The sequence below is a fragment of the Bubalus bubalis genome, chromosome 3 (genome assembly GCF_019923935.1).
Source record: "Bubalus bubalis isolate 160015118507 breed Murrah chromosome 3, NDDB_SH_1, whole genome shotgun sequence".
Taxonomy (NCBI): Eukaryota; Metazoa; Chordata; class Mammalia; order Artiodactyla; family Bovidae; genus Bubalus; species Bubalus bubalis.
This window is the reverse complement of record NC_059159.1, coordinates 146,905,462-146,932,120: the sequence shown is the minus strand read 5'-3', so window position 1 is coordinate 146,932,120 and position 26,659 is coordinate 146,905,462. Positions and strand designations below refer to the sequence as shown.

General features: G+C 41.1%; 1 protein-coding gene and 1 long non-coding RNA gene across 6 annotated transcripts in view; both read right to left on the bottom strand.

The window, feature by feature from the left end:
* The window catches only part of PTPDC1 (protein tyrosine phosphatase domain containing 1), a 73,522-nt gene extending 62,046 nt beyond the window's left edge, over window positions 1-11,476 (bottom strand). The window contains exons 1-2 of one of the 5 annotated variants that reach the window (XM_044940303.2): window positions 10,065-11,476; window positions 1,691-1,878 (exon numbers count right to left, since the gene is read on the bottom strand). In XM_044940303.2, coding sequence (XP_044796238.2) covers window positions 1,691-1,750 — 60 coding nt within the window. In that variant the 5' untranslated portion in view covers window positions 1,751-1,878; window positions 10,065-11,476. The remainder of the gene's footprint in view (window positions 1-1,690; window positions 1,879-10,064) is intronic. The other 4 variants (XM_044940306.2, XM_044940305.2, XM_044940307.2 and 1 more) reach the window with 4 other exon arrangements.
* A 1,069-nt stretch (window positions 11,477-12,545) lies between these two features.
* On the bottom strand, window positions 12,546-16,913 carry LOC123332431. Its single transcript, XR_006549221.2, has 2 exons — window positions 16,873-16,913; window positions 12,546-12,700 (listed from the first exon to the last, which is right to left on the bottom strand). It is a non-coding gene; the product is annotated as an uncharacterized LOC123332431 (long non-coding RNA).
* Window positions 16,914-26,659: the final 9,746 nt, after the last annotated feature.

Genomic DNA, 26,659 nt, shown 5'->3' with positions numbered 1-26,659 from the left:
AGTGACAAGCTTGGATAACTTAAAACAAGGGCAGGTGTGTAGCTCCTGGGAAATCACAGGCTTAGATCAGACCTTCTATAGCAAGATACAGAGAACATCTGGTTTAAGTAGTGGATTGAATTCACACACTAGTTTCCCCTTCCTCCTAAGATCCTGGTGAGAAAAAATTTTAAAAAGGATAAGCTCACGGAGCAAGAAGCAAGAGGTTTCAATGGATTTGGGAAGAAAGAAAGCAGACAGAAGTAGAGGCAACTAAAACTGAGTGGAGGAAGTTGTAGCCTAAAATATGACCATGAAGAGAGTTAACAGATAGTTATGTCTTATCAGAAAAGATGAAAGACAGTGAGATGATCATCTTCAAAGTGCTAAAAGAAATACATGGTCAACCAAGAATTATATATCCAGCTAAATTCTCCTTTAAAAATAAAGGAGAAATTAAGGCATCTGCAGATTTAAAAACAAAGACCAAAAAAACAGATATGAGAGAATTTGTTGCTAGTAAATCTGCCCTATGAGAAATACTAAAGGAATCCTTCAGGCTGAAATGACTGACATCATAGGGCATCTATAAAGATTTCAAATCCTAAATGATGATGCTGTTAAAGTGCTACACTCAATATGCCAGCAAATTTGGAAAACTCAGCAGTGGCTACAGGACTGGAAAAGGTCAGTTTTCATTTTGGTCCCAAAGAAGGGCAATGCCAAAGAATGTTCAAACTAGCACACAATTGCATTCATTTCACATGCTAGCAAAGTAATGCTCAAAATATTTCAAGCTAGGCTTCAACAGTATGTGAATCAAGAATGTCCAGATGTACAAGCTAGATTTAGAAAAGGCAGAGGAACCAGAGATAAAATTGCCAACATCAACATGTCAATAGAGAGTAACATGGAAACTTACATTACCATATGTAAAATAGATAGCCAATGGGAATTTGCTGTATGACTCAAGGAACTCAAACTGGGGCTCTGTAAAAACTGAGAGAGGTAGGATGGGGAGAGAGATGGAGGGAGGTTTAAGAGGGAGGGGACAGATGTATACCTACGGCCGATTCATGTTGACGTTTGGCAGAAACCAACACAATTCTGTAAAGCAATTACCCTTCAATTAAAAAATAAATAAATTTTAAAAAAAAGAATGAACCCTAAGGTAAATGATACTTTGGTTGACTATGATATATTAATATAGGTTCATAGATTATAACAAATGTATTATTCTGGTAAGCAATGTTGGTAATGGGTGATGTATCTGTTGGAGCAGGGAATATTTGGGAAATCCCTGTAACTTCCTCTCAATTTTGTTGTGAACTTAAAACTGATCTTAAAAAACTAGTCTTAAAAATATGGACCCAAAACGATAAAACAAAAAAGCATAAATTAGATTTCATCCTCCCCCTAAAAAACTAAACTACTAATATATACAATCTACAAAAGACATGCTAGATTCAATGACACAAACAGGCTGAAAAGTAACGGACAGGGCTTCCCTGATGGCTCAAGTGGTAAGGAGTCTACCTGCTAGTACAGGTGATACGGGTTCAATCCCTGGTCTGGGAAGATCCCACATGTCACAGAGCAATTAAGCCCTACCATCTGCAGTGATTTTGGAGGCCAACAAAATAAAATCTCCCACTGTTTCCATTTTTTCCCCATCTGTTTGCCATGAAGTGAAGGGACCGGATGCCATAACCTTAGTTCTTTGAATGCTGAGTTTTAAGCCAGCTTTTTCATTCTCCTCTTTCACCTTCATCAAGAGGTTCTTCTTTAGTTCATCTTTGCTTTCTGCCCATCAGGTGGAGGGTGGAAAGTTCTACTTCCTAAATATAACCGGAGGCAGCTCAGATAAGAAGAAAACAAAAACTTGTGCTATAGCGCCACCTATTGGAAGAGAAAAGAAAATCCTCTAATTACTTTTGAGTTATCAGAATCAGTTGAAAAGTATTCTCTACTTCAAATACCCACCACCAGAGGAACAACTCATGAAGCATCATGAAGAACCACAGTAACACTATCACAAAAACAAAATGACAATTTCATCCAAAACAAAATTAAAACTATGGAGTATTATGATCTAATAGAGAATTCAAAAGAGCTGTCATGAAGAAACTCAACAAGCTACAAGAAAACTCAGAAAGGCTCAAGTTCAGTTAGCTCAAGATAAAAATTACTGAAATGAAATAATAGTTTACCAAAGAGGTTGAAACCCTAAAAAATAACCAAACAAATTCTGGAGCTGAAGAACTCAATATATGACATAAAGAATGTATTAGAAAGCACTGGAAATAGAACAGACCAGGTATCAACGAAAATACAAAGAATTATAAAAGAATATCATGAACAGCTATGTAACAACTAATTGGAAACACAGAAATAGGCAAATTTTTAGAATCATTCAGTTCAGTTCAGTTGCTCAGTCATGTCCGCCTCTTTGCAACCCCATGAATCGCAGCACACCAGGCCTCCCTGTCCATCACCAACTCCCGGAGTTCACTCAGACTCACGTCCATTGAGTCAGTGATGCCATCCAGCCATCTCATCCTCTGTCGTCCCCTTCTCCTCCTGCCCCCAATCCCTCCCAGCATCAGAGTCTTTTCCAATGAGTCAACTCTTCGCATGAGGTGGCCAAAATACTGGAGTTTCAGCTTTAGCATCATTCCTTCCAAAGAAATCCCAGGGCTAATTTCCTTCAGAATGGACTGGTTGGATCTCCTTGCAGTCCAAGGGACTCTCAAGAGTCTTCTCCAACACCACAGTTCAAAAGCATCCATTCTTCGGCGCTCAGCCTTCTTCACAGTCCAACTCTCACATCCATACACGACCACAGGAAAAACCATAGCCTTGACTAGACGGACCTTTGTTGGCAAAGTAATGTCTCTGCTTTTGAATATGCTATCTAGGTTGGTCATAGCTTTCCTTCCAAGGAGTAAGCATCTTTTAATTTCATGGCTGCAGTCACCATCTGCAGTGATTTTGGAGCCCCAAAAAATAAAGTCTGACACTGTTTCCACTGTTTCCCCATCTATTTCCCATGAAGTGACGGGACCAGATGCCATGATCTTCGTTTTCTGAATGTTGAGTTTTAAGCCAACTTTTTCACTCTCCTCTTTCACCTTCATCATGAGGCTTTTTAGTTCTTCTTCACTTTCTGCCATAAGGGTGGTGTCATCTGCATATCTGAGGTTATTGATATTTCTCCCGGCCATCTTCATTCCAGCTTGTGCTTCCTCCAGCCCAGCATTTCTCATGATGTACTCTGTACATAAGTTAAATAAGCAGGGTGACAATATACAGCCTCGATGTACTCCTTTTCCTATTTGGAACCAGTCTGTTGTTCCATGTCCAGTTCTAACTGCTGCTTCCTGACCTGCATACAAATTTCTCAAGAGGCAGGTCAGGTGGTCTGGTATTCCCATCTCTTTCAGAATTTTCCACAGTTTATTGTGATCCACACAGTCAAAGGCTTTGGCATAGTCAATAAAGCAAAAATAGATGTTTTTCTGGAACTCTCTTGCTTCTTCCATGATCCAGCGGATGTTGGCAATTTGGTCTCTGGTTCCTCTGCCTTTTCTAAAACCAGCTTGAACAACTGGAAGTTCACGGTTCATGTATTGCTGAAGCCTGGCTTGGAGAATTTTGAGCATTACTTTACTAGCGTGTGAGATGAGTGCAATTGTGCGGTAGTTTGAGCATTCTTTGGCATTGCCTTTCTTTGGGATTGGAATAAAAACTGACCTTTTCCAGTCCTGTGGCCATTGCTGAGTTTTCCAAATTTGCTGGCATATTGAGTGCAGCACTTTCACTGCATCATCCTTAACCATAGACAACATAACTGTATGCAGAAGACCACAAAGAATCTACCAAATAACTCTTATTCATAAGAGTTTAGCAAAGTCAAAAGGCACACAGCCAACACATAAAAGTCAACTAGTCAGTAAAGATGTCAATTTTCTGTGACCTAATGTAATCCCTATTGAAATTCTAGCCAGGTTTTTTTTTTAATTGAAATATATAAACTTATTTCAAAAATTTGTGAAAAAGTAGAGGTACTAGAATAACCAATCCAATTCTGGGAAAGAAAAGCAAAAGCTTAAGAATTTATATTATTCAAGACTCACCATTACAGTAATGAACACGGGGGCGGAGGGGGGCGGAGAATAGACACAATCAGTCAATGAAACAGAATAGAGAGTATGGAAACAGACCTACACAAATACTGTCAATTTTTGACAAAAGTGCAAAGGCAATTCAATGGAGAAAGAAGAGTCTTTTCAATAAATCATGCTACACATTGGAAGTCCATATACAACAAACTGAACTTCACATCTTACACAAAAACTAACTTGAAGTGGATCATAGACCTAAATGTAAAATGTAGAAACTAAAAAATTTCTATAAGAAAACTTAGGGAAAAAATCAGCATGACTTTGAGTTTGGTAATGAGTTTTTAAGTACAATACTAAAAGCAAAATTCATTAAAGAAAACAATTTTAAGGGAGAAGTCAAGATGGCAGAATAGGAGGACCCAGAACTTGTCTCGCCTTACAATTACATCAAGAATACATCTACAAATGGAACAATTCTCACAGAGCATCTTCTGAACATTAGTGGAAGACTCTGGACATGTAAAAGGATAAGAAAAATTCCCTAACAACTGGGTAGGACCAAAGCAAGAAAAAAAGAAAAGGAATCAAAAAAGGGGCCAGCAATCCTGGCGGGAGGCTGAAGGTGAGGACAGGTTCCCACATTCAGAAAATGTGGAGAGATCAGCTGGGGCAGAAAGGGAACTTTGGGGAATCAGATGGCCCTTTCTGTGGAAGGCAGAACAAAGTAAGAAATGCATGCATGGTCTGTGCCTTAGCCCTGTGCACTCCAGTATGAGTTGTGTGTCTCCTGATGTGGAGGGCATTGAGTGCTAGAAAGTGGGGTTCAGATAGTGGACTCAGGGAGGATTGGCTGTGAAAAGACAGCCTGAAGTAACAGGACTAAGGGCCCCACAACCAGGAAAGTTTACACAAAAAACCTGGGACATCATAGAAGCAAGGCATCATTGTTGAGTGGCACAGAAGGGGCAGGGCCACCATTGCAACCCCCTTCCTCAACTATCTGCTTCAGCCTCTGCAGGCACTGGGAGGGACTCCCACCAGAGTGATCCTGCCCCAGTATAACTGCCTGTCAGTCTCCACTGCCACAGGCACTTTGTGCACAGCCCAGCTGTGGTCACCATTATCCCTCCCTGGCCTGGGTGAATAAGTGTGCTTCAATGATGAGCAGATCAGAGCAAGTCCTGGTTTCTAATACCATTTTCCAATGAAAGAATCGAGGGAAATAGGTGATTTTACATAAAAAAGAATGAAATAATGTCATTTGCAGCAGCACGGATGAACCTGGAGATTGTCATACTAAGTGAAGCTAAGTCAGAAAGAAAAAGACAGATACCATATGATATATGTGGAATCTAAAATATGACACAAATGAACTTATTTACAAAACAGTCACAGACATAGAGAATAGACTTGTGGTTGCCAAGGGGAAGCAGGATGGGGAGGAATGGATTGGGAGTTTGGATTAACAGATGCAAACTATTATATATATTAATAGAACAGATAAACATCAAGGTCCTACTGTACAGCACAGGGAATTATATTCAATATCTTGTAAAAAACCATATGGAAAATAAAAAAGTAAAAAACAACAAAGATAAACAAAAAGAGAAATAGCTGATTTTAGAAGCAGAGTAGAGAATATACAAGATGATCCTGCCCAGAAAGTAGAAAAGTGCTCAAAACACAAACTGCTAGGGCTATGTTAAAGCGATTCAGAAGCCAACTAAAACAGCTCACAATGGCAAATGCTGGAACAATCTGAACAACAAAATAAATAATGCAGTTTTTAGTTATAACTGTATGATGATGGAAAACTTTGACATCCTCAATACAATTAGATCTTTGATATTTTTCCAATTTTCAATCATATAGAATTGTGTCTTTGTGCAAATATATATTTTTTTCAAAGTATGAAGACAGAGTATACAGGAACATACTGAAAAGAGACATATAACTAGTATATGTTAAGGGGGGAAGAAGCCAGGATAGTTAGGGACTCATGAGTCAATATAATAAATACTGAGTTGCTACTAGGTGCCAAGAACTATGAGAGGCATGAGGAATATAAGGATAAATAGTCCCTGACCTTTAAAAACATCATTGTCTGGGAGAAAGAATGAAAGCATATACCCAGGGAGTATTTTTATTCATTTATCTCTCTTTTCCCTATAAGTCTGAGAAAGAATTCCAACATATGATTTTGTTTTCCTGTATTACTCCAAATCCTCCCAACTCCACTCCTGATGTTTGTCTCCAGCAAATAAAATAAAATATAAAAATTCTGAAGGATTTACTGAAAAGACTGGAAAAGAAGAGAACTTAAGTGTTAACAATGTGTAACTGACTAGATAAACCTTCCTTCAGAGACTCCCCCAACAGAACCCTCCTGGGGGTGGGGAAATGGGCAGTGGGGAGTAAGAGGTACAGAACTGAGGTCAAAAAGGAGCAGAGAAGTAATTCTGTTCCTGGGTTGGCAGACTGGGTTTCTGTAGACTAATTTAATAAATAGATTCTTGTGGTCCCTATTTTAGCAACAAAACATCTGCTCACAAAGAACTTAAATTATGCACATAAAAAGCACATTTATTTGTCATATGCTGCTGCTGCTGCTGCTAAGTCACGTCAGTCGTGTCCGACTCTGTGTGACCCCATAGACGGCAGCCCATCAGCCTCCCCCGTCCCTGGGATTCTCCAGGCAAGAACACTGGAGAGGGTTGCCATTTCCTTCTCCAATGCATGAAAGTGAAAGTGAAGTCGCTCAGTCGTGTCCGACTCTTCGCGACCCCATGGACTGTAGCCTACCAGGCTCCTCTGTCATATGCTACTAGATTAAAAAATATAAGGTATAAAATAGATTGCAGAGTATGGTCTCATTTTTATTAAGAAATACATAAATAGAACAGGTACATAAACAAAGACCAGAAGAACATGTCAAAATATTAACAGGGTGTATTTTATTTTCTGATTATCAGTATTTTCTAAGTTTGATATTGACTATATATTTACCTACCTTTATTTCTAGAAAACATTATTTTTAAAAGTCAATACGTATTATATGCAAACTTCCTGGGAAACAGTATTGTGTCTAGAATAAAATAAAAACATAGAAACAACACTAATTAAACCACTGGGCAATTTAAACCCTAAATCAGAAGGTTTTTTTAGGTGGAGAAAATATAAATCCTCTAGAACATTTTCCACCTAGAGCTAAATTAAATTAGTCTTTATAAAGCTATAAAAGTAACATATTAGGATTGACTTTGAAAACAGTATGATTCTAAATGAGAAAATGTTTCCATGGGTAGCTAAGATCATATGGCCCTTCTTAAACATACAGGAATCTAAGAATCTATAATAATTGATCCATTTAAACTATTATAATGTCTAGCACAAGTATTCAAACATTTTTGATGAAATAAAGTCCTGAGTTCATTTACAGGGCCAGACAACCTTCCTTTTGAAGGGAAGAGTGCCACAAATTATTAGATCATGTGTGCAGAAGAAATGGTGCTGCTTGAACTGTAGTGAATAAAAACAACTCCAAGATCAAAAAAGACATGCCTTTGTTTCCCTCAAGCACTATTTGCAGGCCTTCTCTAAACCATTCTCTACCTGCAAATGGCCAACTCCCTGCACTATAAACACATCCAGCAGCACTACACAGCATCCAGACAGGAAAGTACGAGCCAAAGACTAATATCTATTCACATCCAAGAGAAAGAACAAAGAAAGGAAGTATTCTTTCATAGCAGCTAGAATAAGGCTAGTTAATGGTTTTGCAGTAGAATCTGCCACTCAAAAAGTTATGGATTAAAATCATAAAGGTTTACTACCCAAGAGAACAAATGTTAGGTTTTAAACAAGACAAAAAAAAGAAGAAAACATGATTATTAACAAACTGAGAAAATGTTAAAGCAGAATCCCTATTAATAAAGTTTTTTTTTCATGCAAGTGTAAGTAGATAGTTTCAATTTTTCATCACTGTAACTAGTTACAATGCAAAATTCACAGCCTCTTTAAAAATCCAATTTGCTCAATTTACTGTAATCAGATTGATCACCGTTTGAAAGTGTTGGAATTGGGGTTGGAGCACCAGGTCTTCCTTAAACCAAAACTCACTTTATTTCCTCTATCCCATATTGCCTCCATAAGAACTAGAAAAATAAAACCTTTTTAGCAGCAAAGTGCATTAAATGACAGTTAATAATTGCAAAGAAATGGTTTGATTATTCACCTTACATTTTTTAGAACATGAAATATATAAGCAAATTAAGTATTAATAATTAAATATATCTTTTGGTGAGAATGAAGTGATATGGGAAAGAACAGATGAAGTCACTGGAAAAGAAACATTTCAGTGTATACATATTCATACCAACGATACCATTTATTTTTAGAACTAAAGAAAAATCTTCAGATTTTGAGGCATTTGGAAGGAGAATGAGATACGCTTTTAAGAGAACTGTGATTTAAGGTTTATCTTCAGCATAATTTTCTGATTTCCAATTGGAACTGTGAGGTTCAAGCTCATCTCCTAGAAGAATTTTCTAAATTGTGTGAACTTGAACAATCTATATGATTAACAAGAGGGAGATTATTAATTAATAGTAGAACAATACAACAGAACATGAAAATTACAGACTGGAGGCATTATGAATGAATTGTGGTTTTTAAACTTTTTTCATGGTGTTTCAAATTTTAATACGGACTTTAAAATAAATGCCTTGAGCCATTTTCTCAGGAGTAACAGAGCAGCAACAAAGGAAGCTGTATAAAAAAAGAGGGGAGAGAAAGGGGGAGGAGAAAGGGAGGAAGAGGGAAGAGAAAAAAAACCAAAATTGCCAGCACTTTCTCAAACTGAGAGCTGTGCAAGGTGCTAGCTCATAAACCTTGGCTTCTCCCAAAGCTTGGTTGGCCACCTCTTTGGAAGAGAAGATATAATCTGCTCTTTTGAATCCCTAGGGTACACCCCATGAGGACGTGGGGGCTGGGTAGGAAATTTATAGAGTAGTTGTTCTCCAAATGGTCCCTGGATCACCAAAATGGAATCACCTAGTAACAGGTAAAATGCAGATTACCAGGCTAGGTCCTAGATACTGAATTCACATTTCTTGGGTGTGGGGGGCTGGGAATATTCATATTTTAAGTCACAAAGTAGAATTCTTGGTTGGGACATAACTGGAACAGAGGCTGAGAGGCAACATGATGAATGGGTTTGGAGCCACAGAGGCTTGGGTTTAAATCCCAGTTCTTCATTAAATAGCTCTGACTGCAGCATGTCACCCAAACCCTTGGATCCTCAATTTTCTCATTACAGAAGGTGGAATGACAGTCTGTTTTGGAGACCAAGTAAAATTATGTGTGTGTACGTGTGAGGCGTCACAAAACTTTTCTAATAGACGACCTTTCAAGTTCTTCCAACTCGTTTGCTTTAATCCTCTAATGTATATAACTATCACAAGAACGTCTCTTTCTCTCTTCCCTTAAAGCAGGGTTTCTCACCTTTTTCTCATTTACCCCCTCTCCTCCCAGGAGCCTTTCTAAGCATTTTCCCTTCTAATCCCCCAGTCCGAGACAGACAGTACTTAAGTTTTGTGGGCCTTTGGAAAGCCACAAGCCATTGTATTGTCTGAGATCCTTTTCCCCTCAAAAATATGAGCACTATCATCCACGTTGAGAATGTCCATCCTTGAGAGAGGTGACTTGGTCAAGGTCACACCACAAATTAGGAGCAGGATCTGGTCTCCATTGGCTACAAACCGATGGTCTGGAACCGGCCCATCCGCCCTCCCCCTCAGTTTACTCATTTACTTTTAATTAGTTACTGATATTTAAAAATCAGGAGCTCCTACAGAAAGATGTCGGGTCCTGGGCGGGGCTGAAAGAGGCCCCTCACAACCGGGCCCTGCAGCCCCGAAACCCAGGCCAAGCCCCCTCACTGAGGTGCCCGCCAGCACTCACCACGTGAGGATTCAGACGTTTAACACGCAGCTGGAATCGCCGGCGCAGCTAAGTCAACAGCAGGTCGCGCGCCTCTCCCGCGGCTTCTCATCCGTAGTCCTCGTAGCTGCAGGCGGGTCGCTTCCCCGCCTTCCCCACCCGACTTGCCCCCCGTCCGCCGGCTGACCTCCGCCCCAGCCCCAACTGAACCCCACAGGCCGTGCTTCACCGAGGTGTCTCAGAGGCCCCGCCGCTGCCCACCAGGGCAAGCAATACTACCGCCACTCACAGTCCTGCCTGCCTGACCAGGCCACCCGCCTAGCGGTCCATTCACCGCCGCTGGGCACTAGGGGCTGAGGTAACGCTCCCTCTGCGGTCCCTGGCGCGTCCCCGCCGCCTCGCACTGCACCAATCGCCGCCGCGCGCTGCTGCACGTGACGCGCGCTGGCCAATGGCAGCTTGAGACGGCCCGTGTCGCGGCTGGTGGCTCTGGGAGCTTTCAAAGTAGGCTGAGGGGCTGCAGGGTGCTAACTGCCTGCTCAGCTTACGCTGTTGGGTGGATTCGGGGTCAGTTCTGCGGGACTGCGGGTAGCCGAAGTCCAGTTTTGACTCCCGCTGCTCTCCCCGGACTACACCAGTAGGAGAAAAAAGGGAAAGGAGTACTTGGGGCGAGGGCTGACACAGTATGGGGTTTGGCCAGCCTCTCAGTCCTGCACAGAGAGCCTGTTTTCCACCTTTTCTTCCTCCGTTGTCATCCTAGTCCAGCCCCAGTCTTGCTACCTAGCCTCCAGCTAGTCCCAGATGTTCCCAAGGACGGGAATACTGGGATTAGATCAAGGCCCAGCAGTCAGCCTCACATTAGCTCCTATAACAGATGGAAGGATGGGTTTGCCTGCATGCCTAACTTTCAACATCCTAAGCCCTTACACTCTTTTCCCTCTCTCAGAAGGTGTTAGGTTGGTACCCCAGGAATGCAAACTCCGCTCTATCCTTACTGTTGGCTTCTATCCCCAAGTTTGGGCCAAAATGGTTGTTGTAGCTTCAGACATCACCTTAGTTTATTTTAGTTTGACCTAGTAGTCATTGTATTCTTCACCACTACTCTTTGCAGAAAAAGAAAAAAAAAAAAAAAAAAAACAGTTTCACAGTAACAATTATTAACTCTATCAAAAGTTGACCCTTGAGATATACGTATCTTTAAAATTCTATGATGGTTGTCTGGAAAGGCAGTTGGACTATTAGGCTGAATGATATGATACAGCATTGCCATTTGTTCTAAACAAATACAGTTTGAGTTGTGAGCTTAACTAGTTTTGCAAAATGAAACACCAATTTTACCTGACAGATGAAAGGTTGTTGATACACCGGGATTCTTGGCCCCCGGAGGACAAGAATTCAATCCGGGGCCAGAGACTAGGCTTGATCGCTCAGAGCTTTTGTGTAATAAAGTTTTATTAAAGTATAAAGGAGATAGAGAAAGCTTCTGACATAGGCATCAGAAGGGGGCAGAAAGAATACCCGCTTGCTAGAGTTAACAATGAGGTTATATAATCCAAAGAATGTCTGGAGGTTGTAAAGACCTCATCAGACCTACTCCCATAATTTACATTTTAAGATAACACTGTCCTCAGGCAAGATACATCCTTGTAAAGACCAGGTCTACTCCCATAATTAACATTTTTAAGATAACAGAAGGTTGAATCCAAAGACTGTCCTTAGGCAGGATGCATTATTGTTATATAATCCTAAGGAATATGGAGAAAGAAAAAGTTTGTCCTTTCTTCCTCCTTGAGAATTCCAGACCCCTCTCTCCTTGGGGACCCCTAGACTCCCTATCAACCTGCCTAGGAAATGACTCTCTCATTCCCCCCTTTTCTTTTAGGAGAATTATGTTGCCTAGGGAAAAGGGGCGTCGTTCTCGTTCCATAACTGCTTCTGAGCTGACAAGGGGCGTTCTCCCTAAATTGGTGAGGCAACATATTCTCCTAATCCTCATATTGAGGATATCTGATCCAGGGGCCCCAAATAGTAGTTGGAGGAAGCTGCAGCAGTAGCAGGAGTTTGAGCAACCATTTGTAACTTAAAAGCTTTCATGCGGCTAGAAACAAATCCAGTTATACAGTTACAGATGCAGGGAGCAAACAGCAAGAACAAAACAATCAGAATCAAAATTAAAAGTCACATTATGTCCATAGTTAAAGTGCAAAGTGTTGCACCAGTCCATTTTAGGGTTGGTAGATGTCATCAGATGAAGAAGAGGCATCGCATGTGATTGTTGTCGAAGGTATTCACAGTCTTGGAGAAAGTCTTTCTTGAAGTGGAGATGTCCACCTCCGGAAGCCTTCCACTGATAAAGAGGGGAGTGCTCCACAGACCCAGCAGTTAGACCGATTGTAGAATGCAGCGTAGGAGTGCGCCCAGGACCAGGACAGGAAGGCATTGTCTTGAGGATCAAACGGCAGACTCAGGATTTTTGGAGTCAGCAGAAGTAGACTCACATAGATTATCAGGCCCATCCACTGCCCTTTGCTTAACTCCAGAGCTCGGGTCAGGGCCACAAGCTCTGCTAACTGAGCACTGGTTTCCTGGGGGAGAGATTTTGCTTCCAAAACCTGTTCAGCAGTCACCACGGCGTAACCTGCTTTACGCTTTCCATCCTGAACAAAAGAACTGCCATCTGTAAATATTTCCATGTCAGGATTGTCTAATGGGGTATCCTTTAGATCCTCCCAAGCTGCATAGTTTAAAATTAGGAATTGAGAACAATCGTGATCAGGTGTTTCATTTTCCTTCTCAGGAAGGAAAGTGCCAGGATTTAAATTTCCACAAACTTTAAGCTTAGTTTCTGGTCCTTCTAACAACAATGACTGATACTTAAGAAGCCTACTGTCTGTCATCCAAATATTAACCTTAGAATTTAAGATTCCACTCACATTATGAGAAGTCAGTACAGTAAGGTTTCATTCATTAATTATTTTTAAAGCTTCAGGTGCTAATAAAGCCGCTGCCCCAATTACTCTTAGGCAGTGGGGCCACCCACGTGAAACTACATCTAATTCTCTGCTTAGATAAGCAATAGGTTGCTGGTGAGGCCCTCGGGGTTGTGTCAAAACTCCCAATGCCACACCTTTTCTTTCAGTGACAAACAAATTAAATTCTGACCCTGTGGGCAAGCTCAGAGCTGGAGCTTGCAGGAGAGCAGTCTGAAAAACCTTAAAAGCCTTTTGAGTTTCTGGAGACCAAACCAGTTTGTCGGTTTGGGCCTGCTGAGTTTCAGCTATAAGTTTATATAAAGGCCGGGCAAGTTCCCCGTAACCCGGAATCTAAATGCGACACTAACCTGTGATTCCCAAAAATCCTCTCAATTGTCTTAAAGTCATAGGTAGGGGATGATTTAGTATAGGTTTAATTCTCTCAGGGCCTATGGCCCTAGTCCCTTCTGATATGATTAGGCCCAGATATCTAACTGATTGTTGACAAAGCTGAGCCTTTTCTCTTGATGCCTTGTAACCACAGCCTGCCAGAAAGTTTAAGAAATCTTCTGAGGCTCGCGAACAAGCTTCCTCTGTCTCAGCACAGAGCAAAATATCATCTACATATTGTAACACCACTGCTTCAGAGCTATTAAAGTTTTGTAGATCCCGTGACAAACTTTATCCAAATAAGTGAGGACTGTCATGAAATCCCTGGGGCAAAACTGTCCACGTTAACTGAGAAGCTGGCTGCGTAGGGTCTTCAAAGGCAAATCGAAATTGACTTTCTTCCGCCAAAGGCACTGAATAGAAGGCATCCTTTAAATCAATTACTGAGAAATATTTGGCCCGTTCAGGAATTTCAGACAATAGAGTATAAGGATTAGGCACCAAGGGGTGTAAAGGAACTACAGCCTCATTTATTATTCGTAAATCTTGAACTAGTCTCCATTTACCATTCGATTTCTTTATACCCAAAATAGGAGTGTTGCAAGGACTGTTACAGGGAATTAATAGTCCCTGCTCCTTTAAATTTTTGATGATGGGTTTTAACCCTTCCTTAACTAGGTTTCAGTGGATACTGCTTCTTATGTGGAAATACGTGTGGGTCTTTGAGCTTAACAACTACAGGAATAGCATTTTGTGCTCGACCCACAGATTTTCCATCAGCCCACACTCTAGGATTTACATTTTGTTCAACTAAAGGGAGAGAAAGGAAGGGCTCCATATTCATGAAAACAGAGGAATGGACCTTGCTCAGTATATCCCTTCCCAAAAGGGGTGAGGGAGATTCTGGCACGATCAGAAACTCGTGTGAAAACAGCACAGAATCCCAGTTGCAAGATAAAGAATAACTGAAATAATACCTTTTGGCTTGTCCAGACAGTCCCATTACGGAAGCGGATCGGGAAGAAAGTGGGCCAGGGGCTTCAGTAAGCACAAAATAAGTTGCCCCAGTATCTAAAAGGAAATCGACAGATTGGCCCCCCACAATTATTAATACCCAGGGTTCCTCAGGTGTAATTAGGACGGGAGCTTGTGAGGGGACCCCCGGGCACCTTCAGTCCTGATTGTCTTGAGAGTTCGACCCCGGAGACCTACGCCTCTGGGGGCAGTCTCTCTTCAGTGTGGTCCTTTGCAGACGGGACATGGAGCCGGGGGCGGCTTAGATGCCTGAGGGCAATCCCGCTTGAGGTGCCCCTCCTTTCCACAGTAATAGCAAGCCCATCCCTTTTCACCTGGGCCCCTCTGGGCATTTTTCTCAGGCTGTTTAAGAACGTTTTTCATAGCCATGGCGAAGGCTTCCGCCTTTTCCTTTGTCTTTTTTTGCCTTTCTTTTCCTCATATTCCCTACCATAATAGACTGTCTGAGCCAGTTGTAACAGAGTATCTAATGACTGATTTGGTCCATATGCCTGTTTTAATAGCTTACGGCGGATATCTGGAGCCGACTGAGTGAGAAATCTATCCTTTAAGATCACTTTTCCCTCTTCACTTTTGGGATCAATCTCAGTGAATCTGCGAAGGCCTTCTCTTAGTCTATCTAGGAATTTACCAGGAGCTTCCTTCTCCTCCTGTTCTATGTCTGCCAATTTGCCATAGTTTAAAGGCTTAGAACGCGCCTGCCTAAGTCCTTCAAGAATACATCTAACAAAATGACTCTGATCCCATCTTCCTTTAGCTGTGTTGTAGTCCCAGTCTGGTTCTATAGTTGGGACCGCCTGATTCCCAGTGGGGAGGGCCGCTATCTCGTTCTCCCTCTTCCCTACTGATTCATTACCAAGCCATTCATCTCCATAAGCAACCGCTTTTCCCAAAACTCGAGTCTTTGACTCGGGAGTCAACGTTTGTCCCAAGATATACATCACATCCTTCCAAGTGAGGTCATAAAGCAGAGTAACACCTTTAAAAGCTCTAATATATTTTTCTGAGCCCTCTAAATAATCTCCCAGATCCTCCTTGATTCTTTGTATTTCTTGATAAGAGAAAGGCTTATTAACTCTCATAGACTGATTATTTCTCCTGGTGGGTGTTTCATAAAGAGGCAACAGCTTGTGTGGCTGTTCCTCAGTCTCTCTGGCTGCTCTGTGCATATGATCCCAGGGATAGATTGGAGAAGCCTGTTTTTCCTCTTCTCTTTGTCTCCTGTCCTGTAGAACAGTATTATACTTAAGAGACCCTCCAACTGGCCACCGTTCGCCGTCCTCCAATGGATACCGTGGCCATGCAGTATCACATAGGAAGACCAGGTGTGTCTTCTTTAAGCCCTGGGGATCAAATCTATCCCAGTTTTTCAGGATACAGTTCAAAGGAGTGAGGCTGGAATTGTTAGCTCCCATCTGTAAGAGAGAAAAAAAGCGACCAAGGCCATTTTTCTACCGGAGGCGTCCCTCCCTGCTCTAGATGGGGGTGTAGACAGACGTTACACCAAAAGCTTTTCCTTCCTGGTCGGACTTAGTCTGTCCCTTACTGATGCAGGCGCCGTACTCGTCCCTCCCGGTTCTACCACCGAGATGGGGTGGGGATGTACCAGGGATAGACTTGATAGCATCCCTACTTGACGTCCAGCTCTTCACCTTTAACCTTGCTTGCCTCTGATGTCACCCGGGGTGAATCAGAGTAACCTTCCGGAATGCCTCCCAAGCTAAGACCGCTGTGGGAAACATTTGTCACCTGAGTGCCTGTGCACGACCCTGAGTATTTCCTGACTACAATAAGACCGACACGAACATAAAACTGAGATGTTCTTTCCAAGCATCACCACACCAGTATAACAGCCTCCTCTGATCTACTAAGAGCCGGCGTTACCAAAGAAAAAAACCCATTGCAGTCCCAATCTGAGTAACCTTTAACCTCAGAGATGTTCTGGGAGCTAGAGCTCCATCTAGCTTCCGAACTTTCAATTCCTAGCGAGGCTAGGCACTTTATTGGCTACCAATCCAAGTTTGGGACCTAAGCCACAGTACACAATAACAGTATAGATCACAAGTCCCTTGAAAGTCTATGATCCGATAGATTAGGTTAGTACTTCTAATTACCAAGGAGTTATGAAATGGTCAAAGAGACCGAAAAGTTTGACTGAGAAAGGAGAGTTCGGTCCACACGCTTTGCCCATTTCTGGTTGGCTCCCGAAGGAGACATTGGGTGCCTCTTGGCATTGACAGGTCGGTATAACACCCCAACAGGTTTCTGCCATAAGCCCTATGAGATCACCGTGGAACCGCAGAGCAGGGCTCCTTACTTGCTTCATGCAGGGCATGCCATTCATTCACACAAGCACACGGTAGAATTAGTAAAGCACAGCAGAAAACGTGTTCACTAAGAGAACAAAGAGCTAAAGCTCCAATCATCCTTACCTTGTCCTGAAGGATCCCGGATGAGCCTCCAAGATGAAAGGTTGTTGTTGAATCACGCAAATACACCGGGATTCTTGGCCCCCGGAGGACAAGAATTCAATCCAGGGCCAGAGACGAGGCTTGATCGCTCAGAGCTTTTGTGTAATAAAGTTTTATTAAAGTATAAAGGAGATAGAGAAAGCTTCTGACATAGGCATCAGAAGGGGGCAGAAAGAGTACCCGCTTGCTAGAGTTAACAATGAGGTTATATAATCCAAAGAATGTCTGGAGGTTGTAAAGACCTCATCAGACCTACTCCCATAATTTACATTTTAAGATAACACTGTCCTCAGGCAAGATACATCCTTGTAAAGACCAGGTCTACTCCCATAATTAACATTTTAAGATAACAGAAGGTTGAATCCAAAGACTGTCCTTAGGCAGGATACATTATTGTTATATAATCCTAAGGAATGTGGAGAAAGAGAAAAAGTTTGTCCTTTCTTCCTCCTTGAGAATTCCAGACCCCTCTCTCCTTGGGGACCCCTAGACTCCCTATCAACCTGCCTAGGAAATGACTCTCTCACTAAGAAACTAGTATTCAGACGAGTATTTGTCAGATTTTTAAAAAATCTCTTTTAGAAAGGATCTTTCCAGAAGCCCCACCCAAGAACGTCTATCCACATCTTACAGATTTGAACTTAGTAACATAGCCTTGCCTGGTACTCTAAGCACATTTCTGTCCTCAATAAAATTCCCTTCCAAAAAAGGAAGGAAGAATGCCTTTGGATGAACAACTACAACCTCTTTTTATAAACACTTGCAAGTGGTCCTGTATCACACAACTCAGTAGAAATAATTCCTTCCCCTGGGTGTGCTGAACAACTTACTAGGCAAATATAAACTCTATGGCTGACTCTGTGCTAAATGCTTTACATATATTTTCCTCTTAAATGCTCAACAATCCTGCAAGGTGGGCAGGCATTACTAGCCCTCTCATGCACATGAACACTGAAAGATAATAGTGACAAACCATAGATATACCAAATGATATAGATATACTACTGAGCTGCTACACAGTATTTTACAAGCACATGGCCTAAGGAATATAATTTCATGTACTAAGTCAAGAAGGACCACTCTACTCTGTCTAAAGCTGACTAGAATCAAACAAAATGAGAATAAGGCCACTTCCCTATATGCACAGGAAGCAGGCCTCAGGTAATATACCCAGTGTAAAACTATAGTTATGTCAAAACACCAATATAGTAATGTTGTAAAAACAAATGCTTTTGATAAACAGTCGAAGCTAAAAGAGAACTGAAAAAGTTGAACTTGGTACTTCTCAACACAGTCCAGGGGAGAAGAGTGCCCATATTAGAGTTTATTAGCAACCCACTTCAGTACTCTTGCCTGGAAAATCCCACGGATGGAGGAGCCTGGTAAGCTGCAGTCCATGGGGTCGCTAAGAGTCAGACACGACTGAGCGACTTCACTTTCACTTTTCACTTTCGTGCCTTGGAGAAGGAAATGGTAACCCACTCCAATGTTCTTGCCTGGAGAATCCCAGGGATGGGGGAGCCTGGTGGGTTGCCGTCTATGGGGTCCCACAGAGTCGGACACAACTGAAGCGATTTGGCGGTGGCAGCAGCAGTAAGTAATGAGGCTGATTTTTTGCATTCAATAAACTTTAATGCTTATTGAATACGTGCTGCTCCATTAAGCATAAGTATTAGTCAGATAATCCCTGCCTTTAGGGACTCCACAGTCAAGGGGGAGAAAGACAAGAGTACAGACAATTTGAACACATCATGATACTATGGGTGATATGGAACAGGTGAGAAGGCATCCAACCTGGAAGGGAGGGAAGGGAGTTGTCACAGAAGAATTTCTAAAGAACTGATGGCTCTAAATAATATATTTTTAAAAAGAGCTGATGACTAATGGGGTCTTGAAAATGGAACTGGAGACCACCAGCTAAGTGTAAGGAATGGTAGTACAAAAGTATATAGATGGCAAAGAGGTTGAGGCATATTGATACTGGGTATGAAAAGATAGGGGATAGGAGAGTACGTGGAACAGTTAGGCAGTGCCTTGTCGTGATGGGTCACATATTTATGCTAAGGAGTTTGATTGCTATGGCCGGTAGCATCCATTGTCTCCTTGCTTTGGGCGGCAGGTGGGGGTGGGTGGAGTTACTTTACATTGTATGCAGTTTTCTTGGTGGCATTCTTAATTTAGACGTCTTCTGCTTCCCCAGCCAATGGATGGGCACTTGACACAAGCAAAGCCAATCAGATGAGAGGAAAAGATGTGGGATTGGGAGTTGAGTGTTTAAACATCTGCACTATAGAGCTGATGAGGCTCTTGGATCCATGAAAAGATTCCAAGATTGGATGGTACTCACAACTGACAATATTTTCCTTAGCAAACCCAATAACCTAGAGTTTAGTTACTTCATTTTCACATCTCACAACTAGCTATAAATACTGTATTTTAGCTGCTGAAAAGATGTACTCTATAGTTACTGTGATTGTACTTTCTAGCCAAAAATTAAATTGTATTTAATCATCCCTGTTACAGAGAATCTGTACTATATAGAAATCATTTTTTAGTTAATATTAAAACAGTTTATTCCAGGCACCATCTCCAATTATGATATCCTCAGTAATACACCTTAGCCACTGCTCTGAATCTATCTACTGTTAAGGGAGAGAAGTGGACAGTCAGTCTTGAATGGTAAGTTGTTGCACTTATTGAAGACTTGCCCTGTTAGTTTATCTCAAATATTCCATTATTGAGTTGAATGAATATTCTGGCTTGGCAGTTTTTCAAGTTGTAATTTTGTTTCCTTATGAAACACAAGCTGAAATCAAGATTGCAGGGAAAAATATCGGTAACCTCAGATATGCAGATGACACCAGCCTGTGGAAGAAAGTGAAGAAGAGCTAAAGAGCCTCTTGATGAAAGTGAAAGAGGAGAGTGAAAAAGTTGGCTTAAAGCTCAACATTCAGAAAACTAAGATCATGGCATCCAGTCCCATCCCTTCATGACAAATAGATGGGGAAAGAGTGGCACTTTATTTTGGGGGGCCCCAAGAAAGAGAAATGCAAAAAAGCAAAATGGCTGTCTGAGGAGGCCTTATGATAGCTGTGAAAAGTGAAGAAGAAAAGGAAAGATATACCCATTTGAATGCAGAGTTCCAAAGAATAGCAAGGAGAGATAAGAAAGCCTTCCTAACGATCAATACTAAGAAATAGAGGAAAACAGTAGATGGGAAAGACCAGAGATCTCTTCAAGAAAATTAGAGATACCAAGGGAACATTTCATGCAAAAATGGGCTCGATAAACGACAGAAATGGTAGGGACCTAACAGAAGCAGAAGATATTAAGAAGAGGTGGCAAGTATACACAGAAGAACTATACAAAAAAGATATCCGTGACCCAGATAATCACGATGGTGTGATCACTCATCTAGAGCCAGACATCCTGGAATGTGAAGTCAAGTGGGCCTTAGAAAGCATCACTACGAACAAAGCTAGTGGAGGTGATGGAATTCCCGTTGAGCTATTTCAAATCCTGAAAGATGATGCTGTGAAAGTGCTGCACTCAATATGCCAGCAAATTTGGAAAACTCAGCAGTGTCCACAGGACTGGAAAAGGTCAGTTTTCATTCCAATCCCAAAGAAAGGCAATGCCAAAGAATGTTCAAACTACCGCACAATTGCACTCATCTCACATGCTAGTAAAGTAATGCCTAAAATTCTCCAAGCCAGGCTTCAGCAATATGTGAACCGTGAACTTCCAGATGTTCAAACTGGTTTTAGAAAAGGCAAAGGAACCAGAGATCAAATTGCCAACATCTGATGGATCATCAAAAAAGCAAGAGAGTTCCAGAAAAACATCTACTTCTGCTTTATTGACTATGCCAAAGCCTTTGACTGTGTGGATCACAATAAACTGTGGAAAATTCTGAAAGAGATGGGAATACCAGACCACCTGACCTGCCTCTTGAGAAACCTATATGCAGGTCAGGAAGCAACAGTTAGAACTGGACATGGAACAACAGACTGGTTCCAAATAGGAAAAGGAGTACATCGAGGCTGTATATTGTCACCCTGCTTATTTAACTTCTATGCAGAGTACATCATGAGAAACCTTGGGTTGGAAGAAGCACAAGCTGGAATCAAGATTCCTGGGAGAAATATCAATAACCTCAGATATGCAGATGACACCATCCTTATGGCAAAAGTGAAGAGGAACTAAAAAGCCTTTTGATGAAAGTGAAAGAGGAGAGTGAAAAAGTTGGCTTAAAGCTCAACATTCAGCAAATGAAGATCATGGCATCTGGTCCCATCACTTCATATCAAACAGATGGGGAAACAGGGGAAACAGTGGCTGACTTTATTTTTCTGGGCTCCAAAATCACTGCAGATGGTGATTGCAGCCATGAAATTCAAAGACGCTTACTCCTTGGAAGGAAAGTTATGACCAACCTAGACAGCATATTGAAAAGCAGAGACATTACTTTGCCAACAAAGGTCTGTCTAGCCAAGCCTATGGTTTTTCCAGTAGTCATATATCGACGTGAGAGTTGAACTATAAAGAAAGCTGAGCACTGAAGAATTGATGGTTTGAACTGTGGTGTTGGAGAAGACTCTTGAGAATCCCTTGGACTGCAAGGAGATCCAAACAGTCCATCTTAAAGGAGATTAGCCCTGAGTGTTCATTGGAAGGACTGATGTTGAAGATGAAATTCCAGTACTTTGGCCACCTGATGTGAAGAGCTGACTCATTTGAAAAGACCCTGACGCTGGGAAAAATTGAAGGCAGAAGGAGAAGAGGACGACAGAGGATGAGATGGATGACATCATCGACTCAATGGACATGAGTTTGGGTAAACTCCAGGAGTTAGTGATGGACAGGGAGGCCTGGAGTGCTGTGGTCCATGGAGTCGCAAAGAGTTGGACATGACTGAGTGATTGAACTGAACTGATAATTATTTGCAATTGTGTTTGAAATAAGCCATAATGTAATTGTCTCAAGTTAATGTGAGCTGTTTTTAGCGGTGCAAAAGCTCTGATTGCATATTTTCATTTTATCCTTAGTATTAATAAAAGATGGGCATTCATGTTTAATCATATTCACAGATTACCTTAGTGAACAGAAATATGTTTCATTATCTTTAAATCAATGAATTTCAATATGTTCCAAGGTTCCCCCCCAAATGCTGCATCATTATGACACAAAAATGATAAACTCTCCTCCCAAGGTTTTGAATATAATTTTTGAAAATGAGAATATATCTATCTTTAATTACAAAAAATATTCATTGAAAAAATAAATTGCAAGAAAGTAGAAAAATATGAGGACTACCTTTAAAATATATAAATTTTATATATAAAAATACATAAATTTAAAATATAAAAGTGGCTTATAGTGTCCAAGACATTTTTCTACAAATTTATTCAAACATAAGCTCAATTTAAATAAGATCATATTATAGACTGTTTCATAATTTATTTTTTACTTAACATAACCTAGACAGCTTCGAATAACAAATTACCACAAACTTAGTGACTTAAAACAATACTTATTTATTATCTCACAGTTTTTGTTGCCAGGCTGCATCAGCTATTGGCCAGGACAGCAGTCCCATCAGAGGTTTGACCATGGAAATATCTGCTTCCAAGCTGTTGTTAGCAAGACTGATCTCCCTACAGCTCTAGACTGTGGTTCCATTTTTTTTTGCTGACTGTCAGCAGTGGGCTGCTCTCAGATTCTAGAAGCTGTCCTCAATTCCTTGCCACGTGGTTCTCTCCAATGACCCTCTTACAACCTGGCAGCTTCTTTGAAGCCAGTAAAGGAGTGAGAATTGTGACCCCATGGACTGTAGCCCACCAGGCTTCTCTGTTCATGAAATTCATGGAACTGGAATGGGTTGCCATGCCCTTCTCCAGGGGATCTTCCCAACCCAGGGATCAAACCCAGGTCTCCTGCATGGCAGGCAGAGTCTTTGCCACTGAGCCACCTGGGAAGCCCGTAACAGTAGCCTAATATTCCACTGTACAAATGTCCTATAATTTAACTACCCTCTGTAGATAGAAGGTTGTTTCAAATTCTTCTTTATTATAAACAGTGCTACAATACATTTTTGCGACTTCTCCAATTCTTTCCTTAGGATAATGCCTAAAAGTAAAGTTGCTGAGTTGAATGGTATATGCTTTTAAAAACAATTTGCATATTACAAAATGGGCATCCAAAAAATTGATCCCATCCAGTAAGAATGTATGAGAGTGCTGGTTCATGCACATACTTGCCTTATCCCTAAATTTAAGCTTTACCATTCTAATGGTGAAAAACTATGTTTCATAGTTTTAATCTGTATTGCTTTATTGGTAAAGTCAAACATGTTTATATGTTTACTGGACATTTGTTTTGTGAATTGTCTTCTCATGACTTTTGCCTAGCATGCAACTGTGAAAAACTGTATGTTAACTGCTCTTTATAGATTGCAAATATTTTCCCTAATTTATGCTTTTCAATATTTGGCAGAATTCTTGGCCTTGGAAAAGTTTTAAATTTTTTTCAGAGATCAATTCTATTGGTCATTTTCTTAATGCTTTCTGCCTTTGATACAATGCTTAGTAATACCTTTGCCACTTGAGAAGTGTAAACATTTCCACACATTTATTGTTCTAAAATTCTTATAGTTTTATATCTTATTTAACTTTTAATTGTTCTGGAATTGTGTTGTAAGATTGATTAATTGTGAAAAACATGACAAGTGTGTGTGTGTTTTACTTGAGTTATTTTAGATGGGCAACTCTAGAGCTGGTTTTAAAATGAGTCACTTGTTGCTGTAGATTTGTGGGAAATAGAGAACAAATCAGCACTGTGGAATGTTTCGTCATAATGCGGTTCTCTGAGTACTTTTATTTCCAGTAAAATCCACTTTTTCCTGAAATGTTATGGAACTATGTCACTTGTGCTATAATAACATTATATAAGAGGACATACTTAGTGATGAAATTGACAACAGGGAATAAATTAAAAGGATCTAGGACAAGGACCAAACCACAGAAGCCCTTAATTAAGAGAGCAGGATGTTCTTGCCAAAACACAATTACTTTCAAAAGCAATCACATTGAGGCCCAGGGCACTGAAGCTTCTGTTGAGAAAGTGAAGTTATTCTTCACTACAAGTGAGAAATCAAAGATAGCTGGGGAGCAGTGGGAGGCCAAGACTGAGCTCAGGCTTGGCTGGAGCGTAAAGCAAGTCTCTTAGGTATGCTCTCCTGCCCCAGTGGAATTCAAAGACTGAGTCAAAAAGAAATTTTGGTGACCAGTATGCCAAAGTGGCTTGTTGAGCTTTGATGTCTCTTAAATGAATTAATGTGTGAAATGAAGAAACAAAAGCAGATATGAAATTCAAATTCTGTGACTTGTTCACCTGCGATTCCCAACACTTAACACAGAGTCTGGCTCAGTGTGGGTTCTCAATGTTAATTTCCTCTCCCTTTCCCTGAGCCATCCTCTCACTTAACTCAACTTCTATCATTTAGCACAGGGACTGGAATATTATTAAGCACTTAGTGAATGTTTATGGAATAAATGTTTGCATGGTTTGAAGAAATAAATGTATATGTATTCAAGAGGAAATTTAGTTATATACAAACAATCATATAGCCAATTTATGAAGAGCCTATTTCTATACTAAGTGCTTTGTGTACTTAGTTCATTTAACCTTCATAACCCCATGATATAAATATTATTAATATTATTGTTCCAATTTTGCATGTGAAGAAAGAGAAGATCAGAGAGGAACCAAAGTTATCCGACTAAGTGGAGGAATCAAGGTTTAAAACACTGAGCTGACAACAAAGCCCAAGTAATTTCCCAGTATTCCTTTAGAGCCTCTAAAAATGTCACCGATCACTAAGGAGAGACACCTCTAATCATTGCATAGGCATGTACATTCCTAAGGTATTTCATGGGTGTTGATTTTCCAAAATGGACAAGACCCACATCCAAAGATTATGCAAGATCACAGGAGCCAGAGAGAGCTCATTAACCTTTCAAATTCCTTCAACTCAGCTCCCCAGGGAAGAAAGACAACAGATGGTCAACGTGCTGTTCACTTCCTCAGCTGCATGATTATTTATAGAGACATTTAACTTGACAGACTGGTTGGAATTTTCTAGTGGCTATAGGAGCTGACACATTCAAGTTTAGCCTGAGCTTTAACACCTGATTATTAAATCTGTTCAAAAGGCAGCCACTAGCCCAATACAGTGGGAAACGGTTTACTAGAAAGAGTGGTGGGTGGGAAATAGGAAATATGGGTCCAGCTCACTGTTTTATTATCATTACTTTTATTATAAATTTGTTCATTTGGCAAATGCTTTTTGAAATATCTGTTTTACACCAGAGTCTGCTCTATTCTATGTATTTAGCAAAAAAGGGTTGAGGGAAACCATCACATAATGGTTTCTTCTGCTGAAGGGGCAAACACGGTTTGTATATGTAAGCCATCATTCTTAAGCAATTTACATCCAGGTTTATGTGCTCCTTTCTCAGAAAGTAAGCTATATTGAAGGAAGAGAAAATGAGGCTCCTACAGATGTGTGTGCTGGCTTACTTGTACCTTTAGAACCTTGCCCCTTTGGTGGTGTTCTAAATGAAGAGAGCTATGATTAGATGTTAACATAACTCACAATTTTTGCCCTAAGGAACACTGGAGAGTGGGGAGGGATAGACGAGCTGTCTTCCTTGCTGAAACATGTGCCCAGTCATCTCTGCTGTGCCTTTCCCTTCTGAGTTAGGCCCCAACTTTATCACATGAACATGTCGGCTTGCGGGTTCAGGACTGTTTGGTCACGTGAAGAAACCCCAGCTTTGGCCAAGGGCTAGAGCAGTCCAGATACATCCAAATACAGTTTAGTCCCAGGTAGGAAGAAACCGCCTTTTGAAATCCTGTAGCTCCTCTCCTTTTCTTGGTGCCCTCAACTTCCATGTCATTATGACTGCAAGGCTGACACTGCAGAGGAGGAAGCCCCTGTTCTTGGCAGGTCTGAAGAGACAAACTTTCCTCTGCTGCTGCTGCTGCTAAGTCGCTTCAGTCGTGTCCGACTCTGTGCGATCCTGTAGACGGCAGCCCACCAGGCTCCCCCGTCCCTGGGATTCTCCAGGCAAGAACACTGGAGTGGGTTGCCATTTCCTTCTCCAATGCATGAAAGTGAAAAGTGAAAGTGAAGTCGCTCAGTCGTGCCGACTCTTAGCGACCCCATGGACTGCAGCCTACCAGGCTCCTCCGTTCATGGGATTTTCCAGGCAAGAGTACTGGAGTGGGGTGCCATTGCCTTCTCCAAACTTTCCTCTAACTTTTAGCAATTTTGAGTCTACTGATGCTACATACTTGTACATATTAACTTGAGGTAGACCTTGCCAGGTTATGCCTTATACCTTAAAGCCATTCTCATATCCATCTTCTCATTAACACTTACAAAAACTTTGTGGGGTATTTATTAATTTCAGTCTACCAATGAAGAAACATGAGCTCAATCAAATGTAATGATGTGTCCAACCGCAGGGATGGTGAGTAGTGAAGCTCATATCAAAACCATGTCTCTGATTTCCATTCCCTGTGTGTAGGCAGGATTCTAACTTGTTTTCCAAGAGTTCCTGCCTACCTTCCACATATACATCCTGAATCATCCTTGTGATTGAATCTGATGGGTTTTCCTGCTGTGATTAGGTTATGTTATCTGGCACAGTTGATTATAAAAAAAAGAGAGAGGATCCTGGTG